The sequence below is a fragment of the Lolium rigidum genome, chromosome 7 (assembly GCF_022539505.1).
Source record: "Lolium rigidum isolate FL_2022 chromosome 7, APGP_CSIRO_Lrig_0.1, whole genome shotgun sequence".
NCBI classification, from domain to species: domain Eukaryota; kingdom Viridiplantae; phylum Streptophyta; class Magnoliopsida; order Poales; family Poaceae; genus Lolium; species Lolium rigidum.
This window is the reverse complement of record NC_061514.1, coordinates 189,333,948-189,343,532: the sequence shown is the minus strand read 5'-3', so window position 1 is coordinate 189,343,532 and position 9,585 is coordinate 189,333,948. Positions and strand designations below refer to the sequence as shown.

The window sequence follows — 9,585 nt, the reverse complement described above, 5'->3', positions numbered from 1 at the left end:
CAGGCCATGCACTTTTCTACTAACGGGTATGTCATTTGTAAGATCTCCAACCCAAATCAAATTCTATTGCATTTAATTACTTTTCTATATCTTAATATGGATATAATGATAGCTAATGCCCGGATATGTATTTCCACCATGTGCTTTCAGAGAAAGATTTTGTACCAATGTATGTGATGTATGATAATGCGTCTATGTTTCCTTTGCATCCATGCAATTGATAGTTGTATAATTTTTAGGTTCTTACCCTCTGCGCTATTTCTACATTTTTCTTGCCTCCTAAACAGATTAAATGACTGGAATAAAATCCACGTGGTGTCTATCAGCATCTAACCTTTACGTTCCTGTCTATATCAGCATCTAATATTTTTCTAATCCCAAATATTATTCTTTTCTATATCAAATACCCAATTTAACGTCTTAGTATTCATAATTTCAGATAAAAATTTAGGTACTACTATGTTTGCTGCCTAATTTCTGTGTCGGAAGTTTTCTTAGGTATTGAAACTCAGCACGAAATTTTCATCATGTCGTACCATAGCGAGCTCGCGGCAAATGTTACTAAACCTCATCTGTTGTTCTAACGACTCAAAAGTTTGTTTACTTTGGTTTTCTCTTTTGTCCTAATGAAAACACGTGTTTCTTATTTATTTAAGGTTTCTCCTATATAGTGCTGCTCATATTATGCAATTCCTGAATCCTCACATCTGATATTCACATCTTGCTCCCTCAGGTTACTCCGATCCAGGATGCTAATGCCGCACCATTCTAGATGAAAGCCATGGGGATTTCAGAACATCATGTTACAGGGATTTATCAATGGTTACTATTAATTGAAACTGAGATTGGCCATGAAGTTTTATGCATTCAATAGCTTCAGAATAGGGGTAACACATTATGTAAGTGTGTACCCGCAATAATTTTATTTAGTATTACATCTCTATCAAAATACAAGCCTTTTTAGATAGCTAACTTAGCTTTCCAAAAAAGGCTTGAAACAGAGGTAGTATTTATCATCATTTCTGTTCAATACTAGAATGTTTCACAGTAAAGAGTGGTGGGTGGTTGTCCGGTGTCCCCCTGTTTTCTCACAGGTTTTGCATATCTATCTTTCTTGCAGTTTCTAAATTTAAATCTTCACATATCAGTTTATAAGCTCAGTTTTCCTCACCGGGACCTTAACAACTAATGTCAGAAACATTGGCACTTCTTACACATTTTTCATTTCTTTAATCCCACCATTATGACCTGCTATCATTATTTTGTTGATTTTTATCTCCATCTCTCAGTGTCTGTCATGTAAATTTGTTGTCGAAACTGGGCCATGCATGCTGACCAAGTTCCATAGAGTAAATCTACAACATTTAAATTGCAAGCTCATTTACCAACCTTAGCATTTTGGCCGATTCAAAAGGATCCTTTCTTTATACATCTACACCAAATTACACATTTTCATTTAAATTAGGGAGCATATTCTGCTAATTATGCTCTGATTTGATCATAAGCATCGTTCGCTACAGATTCCCGCAGCAATGACGCGGGGTGTTTTCTAGTTTAAGTAAAACACTTGAACATGTTTGTTGTCAAAACAATTCTGAAATTTTTAATACTTATTCAGAATTTAATGTTCATGACTCATGAGTGTGCATATAAGTTAAGGAGCTGAGTCGAACTTCTTTGCTCTTACTGCATATCTAGATACCTACACAACAGAATAACCAAACCAAATTGTCGCAAACGAGCCGAACTGTAAACATGACCAGAAAGAAAGGGTGCCACAACCCACAACACCACTTAGGTATGCAAATAGTCAAGAGTATACCTTCAGTGGGTGCCTAGTACGTCGTTTTTCCACCTCGAAACATCCCAGAAAAGCTCAAGCTGTGGAATCAAAAGGTACACACATAGAAACTTTGACGCTTTCAGTTTTATGTGCATCTCTTTGGCCATCAGCATCCTATTCAAGCTTCAAAATGATCGATGTGAAGTGCTCATGTAGACAGCATCATAATATTTACAAATTCATTCGATGACGTTTTTACATGGATCACGGCAAGATTACACGCTACCATGTTCATCTGGAAAAGTTTCCCTTCATAAACCAGGAAACTTTAAACGTGCACATGATCAAAACTACTACCGTAGACATCTGCATCTAAGTGTACGGTGTACCATGTGGGTTCTAACACATAAAGTAAGAATATCAGATATCTCTTTTTAAAATTACTAGGAACTTTTACCCATGCCTAGGTTGGACGGCATACAAGACACCCGCACCTGGTTACCCACTTTCACCTCCGTGTGGGTGGCCTGCCCTCACGCAATCCACCAACTGAGCGAAGCTTGGTTCCGAAGTAACAATCTTCAATTTAACTATTTGCTGCTATGGAGGCCGATGCTGATTTGTGAAGGCCCTGATGCAATCCATCGTTGATCGGAAGCTACTCGACACGCCTTTCCCCAGTTTGGGGAGATCAACTCCTCCTGAAACCCGAGGGTTCTCCTCAAATTTCAGAAGCTTCTGCCGAGATTCTTTCCTCGTAGCTGCGATGTGGCTAACATAGCTGATGGCATCCCATACCATACCCCTTAGGACAGTCAGGGTGTAAAACCTCGCTGATTCGAATGGGACATTGTTTGTAAACCCTACAAATCAGGAGAAACCTGTTAGAAGTGCCATAAAATTGTATCTTCGAGTGTTTAACTGAGAGTAGCAGTTAGCTACAAAGAGCAATGGCAGATAAGTTAAATGACTGTGTTTTGTGCAATATAACTGGCTAACTGAAGAGCAGCAATCAAATAGACCGTGAACTACTGGAGTTGAACATAATCTTATTTAACACCACAGGTAAATGCATTGTTGAATTAGAGATCAAACACTATATAGGTTGCAAATTGCAATGACATGCGCAAGCTGTTGAAAATGAAGTTCGTAACACTAATGAATTGTTGGTTTCATGCTCGATTAGTTCATTTCTGCACCAGAGTGCGTAGCACAATACCAAACATCCCGGTGTGACACTTTTCTGTTCCAACTAGATAATATTAGAACTTCAGGAGTACTAAGTGACACTTGTTTTTTTTGAGAGCAGAAGAGAGCATACCGCCGTGGTAGTGGTTCTTGATGATGCCGTGCTGCGGCAGTCCGACGCCGATGCCGGCGAGCGTGACGCCGACGCTGAAGCCCACGCCGCATCCGGCGCCGACGTAGCCGATGACCTCGGGCCCGAACCCTGGGCCCCACCCGACCCCGCAGCCGAGGCCCAGCCCGACGCCCCAGAACGCGCCCACCGTGGGGTGCACGGGGTTCCACCGCTCGTAGCGGCCCAGCATCCCCTTTATGATCATCGTCGGCTGCACCGGCGGCACCGCGATCTCCGGCAACGACAGCGGCAACGCGACCTCAACAGCAAGGGAAAAGACAACCCAGGAATCAAACGAAGAAATTCTCTAGCTCCATTCCACTGAGATAATGGCAAGAAGTTTCGCAAAAAAAAAAGAGAGAGATAATGGCAAGAAAATGTACCGGATTGCGCTGGGCATTTGCCGCCGTGGAGGCGACGGGGTTTGGATCGGCTTTCGGCGGCGACGGCGGGGGTTGGTGGATCTGGTGGGGCTCGGGCATCAGCAGCGTCGGCTGCTGCGGAGTAGAAGACGCTGATTTGGTCTCAAATTTCGGATGCTTCAAGACTGAAACCACTTCACAATTCTAACCATCTTATCCTCAAATCTGATCCGAATATCCAAGATCCAACACATCGCCATCATTAGCAAGTTTGGGCCCAGTGTTTTGTCTATTTTTGGGTTTGCTTGGGCCGGGCTACAGTAAAGTAGTACTACAAAATAACTCCATTTATTAGCCCCCTCAAATATAGAATTTAAAAGCATATATGTCGCGCGACGCGCATGAATGGAACCTGGGTGCGCGCGCACCCAGTTTCCTACAAAATGAAAAAAATGTTATTTAAAAGTTTCAAAAAAATGTGAAGTAAATTTTTGCATGTACATATTATGTTGATACTTAATCGTGTGAGTTTTCACGAAAAAATACCATTGTATGTGGCCTGCACAAAAATGACAAAATGTCCAAATGAAAATAGTGAATAGGAATTTCTACTATTCACAGGAATAGGAATTTGCATTTTGTCATTTTTGTGTAGGTCACACACAATGATATTTTTTTGTGAAAACGCACACAAGTAAGTATCAACATAATATATACATGCAAAAATTTACTTCAAATTTTTTTGAAACTTTTAAATAGCATTTTTTTAAACTTTTAATAAATGGGTGCGCGTGTACCCAGGTTCCATTCACCATTTTCGATATGTCGCGTCCCCATCTTCTACTATGGTGACGGACACGGTTAGGGATCCGGACTGATTCCCGGATGGGCCTAGTGGGCCGACCAGTGTGTTGGGTTGGGGTTAGTGTGAGAACTAAGCCTGCGGTGAGGCGGGTTATAAGCCTATCAACTGTAATGAATGAGATGTTGAATGATGAATGAATTGATCTGATCTAAATCTCATCCTCTCTTCTCTGTTCTCTCACCCCCTTCCTTGTACCTCCACCCAAACCCTCGATTGTGGGCGATCCTCTTCCTGGGTCCTCACATCTTGGTATCAGAGCTGTTGGATTCGCTCGCTGCGCTCGTTTCCTCGAGTTCGATCTGTAAAATCCACTGCGAAAGGTGCCGTCCGACCTCGGTTGGATAGCGCAAAATCCTAAGCAGGGTTAGATCGGATCAGAGCTGAGCCACAGCGCCGTCCAAGCCCTCTGCTGCTACCCGTCAGATCATTACTGCGATGGGAGAGAATTCGGGGAAGTTGGAGGAGAAGTTGGAGGCGGTGTTGGTCCGGATGGAGTCGCTGGCGCACGAGATCACCACTTTGGGCAAGCACCTGGAAACCACCCAGGAGAGTGTGGACGAGGTACGGCTGAAGCAGCGTGAGGCGGAGAAGCTCAAGGAGGTGGCGCCTCCGCCTATACCGCCGCCGCCTGACAGAACTATTGGGGAAGGAGGCACTCAGTTAGGTATGCCGCGCCTTACTAACGGCACCCAGCCCATTCTGATTCCGCCAGCGGGCACGCGTGGGGTGGTGTTCAGGGATTCAGGAGAGAGACATGCATCAGGAGGTTCTCGTAACGAGTCTCACTCTGCTCCGAGTTTACCCCGTGAGTATTTCTGCAAACCACCGAAGCATGACTTTCCAAAATTCGATGGGACTACTCCCTATATGTGGTTTGACCTCTGCGCCACCTATTTTGAGATGTACTCGGTGCCGCGAAATCAGTGGTTGTCAGTGGCTTCACTGTATTTCGGTGGGCACGCAGCACTGTGGTGGCAGGCATACAAACGTTGCAATTCTGTGACAAACTGGGAGGCACTTCAGGCAGCAATTGTGCAGGAGTTTGGTCAAGATGATTATGATGTTTTGATGTCCAAGCTGCATCAGCTTCGTCAAACAGGAACAGTGATGGAGTACCGCACAGCTTTTGAAACAGTAATGTACCAGTTGATATCTTTGGACCCGACACTTAACACCAAATTTTTTGTCTCTCAATTTGTTCTGGGTCTGAAAGATGAATTACGTGCAGCAGTACGACTATAGGCTCCTACCAGTGTGACTAGAGCGGTCTCCTTGGCTCGTATCCAGGAAGAAGAGTTGGAGATCAACACACCTAAGGCCAAGGCTTTCAATGCTAGCAAATCACCATTGCAGAATCAACAAAGCACATCTATGGCTCAGTCATCTGCTCCCAACTTTAAGCGAGCACAAAATGATGAGTATGCTCGTGAGAGACAGTTGCGAGACTTTCGCCGTGCAAATAATCTCTGTTTTCGTTGTGGGGAGAAATACAGCAAGGAACATCAGTGTAAGAAACCTATGCAACTTCTCACTATTCAACTTGGCGAATTTGGAGAAATTCTTACAGAGGACACAGTACAAGCTTTGGAGTTGCTAACTGAACCGGAGCAGAACGAGTCTCAACTGCAATGTTGTCATCTATCTCTTCAGGCAGTGTCAGGAGGGGAGGCTAATGAAACTATTCGACTTAGAGCTCAAGTGGGTAATCAGGTGATGATAACTTTGATTGACTCAGGAAGCAGCCACAGTTTCATTAACAAAGAATTTGCTCTGCGTGCTCGTTGTGTAATGTCTGCAGCACCAGTGGCCCAAGTCAAATTAGCAAATGGTAGTTTGGTTTTGTGTGACCAACAAGTGTCTGCTCTTGAATGGATGACACAGGACTATACATTCAACACTACCATGCGTGTGCTGGAGCTGGGAGGGTATGACGCAGTGCTCGGCATTGACTGGCTGAAAAGTTACAGTCCAATGACTGTTGATTGGATTGGTAAGACACTGACAATACCTCACAATGGTGCTGAAGCAAAGTTGGTCGGAATTCAGTCCTCTGATTCAGTATCAAGCACATTAAATGCCATCAGCGTTGAGCAGCTTAGAAAGGCCTATGCAGGCAATGATATATGGGCGCTTGCAGTTGTCGAACTGAACTCTGCGTCAACTGAACCACATGTCTCTGTCCAGACACCAGCTGAACTATCCCAGTTATTGAGTGAATTTGATGATGTTTTTGCAACTCCCAACTCCTTGCCGCCTCATCGAGTTTATGATCATGCAATTTCGCTTGACGCCCAACATTCTCCTATCAATTGCAGACCATACCGCTATTCTCCTTTTCAAAAGGACGAAATCGAGCGCCAAGTGGCCGAAATGATCAAGGCAGGAGTCATTGTTCCTAGCATGAGCCCGTATGCCTCTCCATTACTGTTGGTGAAGAAAAAAGATGGTGAATGGCGTTTCTGTGTGGATTATCGCCGTCTCAATTCCAAAGACAGTGAAGAACAAATTTCCTTTGCCGGTAGTGGATGAACTCCTGGATGAACTGGCTGGTGCGCAGTTCTTCTCGAAACTGGACTTACGCGCAGGTTATCATCAAATACGTATGCGCGAAGCCGATGAGGAGAAGACGGCATTTAAAACTCATTCCGGCCACTTCCAGTTTCGGGTCATGCCCTTCGGGCTGACAAATGCTCCTGCCACATTCCAGTGCTTGATGAATTCAATATTTTCAGAGCAGATCCGTCGCTTCGTGATTGTATTCCTTGATGACATCCTAATTTACAGTCATTCTTGGGCCGAGCATGTATGTCACCTACGCCTTGTGCTTCAGACACTGCGGGATCACCAGTTATATGCAAAGCTGTCCAAATGCTCGTTCGCACAAGAAAGCATCTCATATCTGGGACATATCATTTCTAGACAGGGCGTGGCCACGGATGCAGACAAGACTCAGGTGATGTTAGCTTGGCCTACACCATCTTCTGCAACCGAGCTCAGGGGTTTCCTTGGATTAACGGGTTACTACCGCAAATTTGTCAACGGATATGGTATCCTAGCAAAGCCGTTAACCAACCTGTTGACAAAGAAAGGGTTCAATTGGTCTGAACAAGCTGAGCATGCTTTCAACCAGTTAAAACAAGCTATGGTTTCTACACCAGTTTTGGCATTGCCAAACTTTGATCTGCCGTTCGCAGTTGAAACAGATGCTTGCGACACTGGTGTTGGGGCTATTCTGTCACAGAATGGACATCCAATTGCTTATTTAAGCAAGGCCTTGGGGATCAATAACAGGAAACTTTCAGTTTATGAAAAAGAATTCCTGGCTGTCATGATGGCTGTTGATAAATGGCGTCCTTATCTTCAAAGGGGCCCTTTCACCATTGTAACAGATCACAAGAGCTTGGTAAACCTACAGGATCATCAACTAACTACTGAGTTACAGCGCAAAGCGATGGCCAAGATGGTGGGTTTGCAGTTCCACATTAAGTACAAAAAGGGCAGTGATAATGGGGCAGCGGATTCTCTGTCTCGGGTAGCTCATCTCCTACAAGCTAATGCTATCTCCTACTGTCGACCCAACTGGGCACAGGAAATTATAAATTCCTATGCAACGGACAGTAAGGCTCAACAGTTGTTGACACAACTCGCTATTGCTAGTCCAGATGACAAAGGTCATGAGTTGCATGAAGGTTTGATCAAATACAAGGGGAGATTGTGGATTGGACATAATTCCGCCTTACAAACCAAGTTGATAAGTGCTATGCATTTCAGTGCCATGGGTGGTCACTCTGGAGTGCGTGCTACTTACCAACGTGTGCGCAAGCAGTATTATTGGAAAGGAATCAAACTGCAGGTTGAAGAATTTGTGAAGCAGTGTCAATTGTGTCAGCAAGCTAAGCATGAAAATACTTTACCAGCTGGCCTTCTTCAACCTTTACCCGTGCCCACTCGCCCCTGGTCACATATAACTATGGATTTCATTACAGGCCTGCCAAAATCTGAAAGCTGTGAGGTGATTCTGGTGGTGGTCGATCGTCTGACCAAATACAGCCATTTTATACCTCTTCGTCATCCTTATACTGCTTTAACTGTCGCCAACACCTTCCTGGACAATGTGGTCAAACTCCATGGGGTACCAAAATCAATTGTTTCTGACAGAGACGTGGTGTTCACTAGTAAATTCTGGCGTCAACTCTTCAAAGCAGTGGGCACGAAGCTCTCTTATTCCTCAGCTTATCATCCTCAAACAGACGGACAGTCGGAGAGGGTGAATCAGTGTCTTGAACAGTACTTGCGTTGTGCTGCGCATGAGAGCCCTAAACAATGGCGCAAGTGGCTTCCAATGGCGGAATTCTGGTACAATTCTTCATTCCACACCTCCCTGGGTTGTTCCCCTTTTAAGGCACTCTATGGGATTGAACCAAATTTTGGGGCACTACCTAATTTGAGTTCAGTTGATGATGCTAGTTTGGGCGACGTCCCAGTAGAGAGACAAGTCTATTTGGATCTTCTGAGAGAGCATCTTCTGCGAGCTCAGGTGCGTATGAAAAATCAAGCAGATAAGCATCGTTCTGATCGCCAGTTTGAGGTAGGAGAGGATGTGTTGTTGAAGCTTCAGCCTTATGTTCAGTCATCTGTGGTTGTCCGGCCGTCAGCTAAACTTGCTCTAAAGTTCTATGGTCCGTACAAAGTTTTGGCTAAAGTGGGTGCAGCTGCTTACAGGATACAGTTACCAGCCAATAGCAAGATTCACAATGTCTTCCACGTATCACAATTGAAGCCTTTTACTCCTAGTTACACCCCAGTTTTTTCTGACTTGCCTGCTGCAGTTGATCTGTCGTCAGGAACGTTCTTTCCTCAACAAATCCTGGAGCGTCGCATGGTGAAGAAGGGTAATGCGGCGGTGCCTCAAATCAAGGTACTATGGTCTTCTTTACCATCAGAGTGTGCTACCTGGGAAGATTATCATGTTCTGCAGAGCCGTTTCCCTGATGCTGCAATCTGGAGTGAGCCTTCATCTCGAGGAGGGGAAGGTGTCGCGTCCCCATCTTCTACTATGGCGACGGACACGGTTAGGGATCCGGACTGATTCCCGGATGGGCCTAGTGGGCCGAACAGTGTGTTGGGTTGGGGTTAGTGGTGTGAGAACTAAGCCTGCGGTGAGGCGGGTTATAAGCCTATCAACTGTAATGAATGAGATGTTGAATGATGAATG

The 9,585-nt window shown here is 44.6% G+C and overlaps 1 protein-coding gene across 1 annotated transcript; it reads right to left on the bottom strand.

The window, feature by feature from the left end:
* Window positions 1-1,996: 1,996 nt before the first annotated feature.
* On the bottom strand, window positions 1,997-3,687 carry LOC124675473 (cadmium-induced protein AS8-like). The gene is made up of 3 exons (XM_047211550.1): window positions 3,527-3,687; window positions 3,105-3,402; window positions 1,997-2,646 (listed from the first exon to the last, which is right to left on the bottom strand). Exons 1-3 carry the CDS (start codon window positions 3,623-3,625, stop codon window positions 2,384-2,386), a joined length of 660 nt encoding a protein of 219 aa, XP_047067506.1. The 5' UTR covers window positions 3,626-3,687; the 3' UTR covers window positions 1,997-2,383.
* Window positions 3,688-9,585: the final 5,898 nt, after the last annotated feature.

What these genes read in the sequence shown, in the direction of transcription:
- LOC124675473 (XM_047211550.1), bottom strand. Translation starts at nt 3,625, where the DNA reads ATGCCCGAGCCCCACCAGATCCACCAACCCCCGCCGTCGCCGCCGAAA. An exon ending in CAAATGCCCAGCGCAATCCG is followed by an intron (nt 3,403 to 3,526) that starts GTACATTTTCTT and finishes CTTGCTGTTGAG; the next exon opens with GTCGCGTTGCCGCTGTCGTT. An exon ending in CAAGAACCACTACCACGGCG is followed by an intron (nt 2,647 to 3,104) that starts GTATGCTCTCTT and finishes CCTGATTTGTAG; the next exon opens with GGTTTACAAACAATGTCCCA.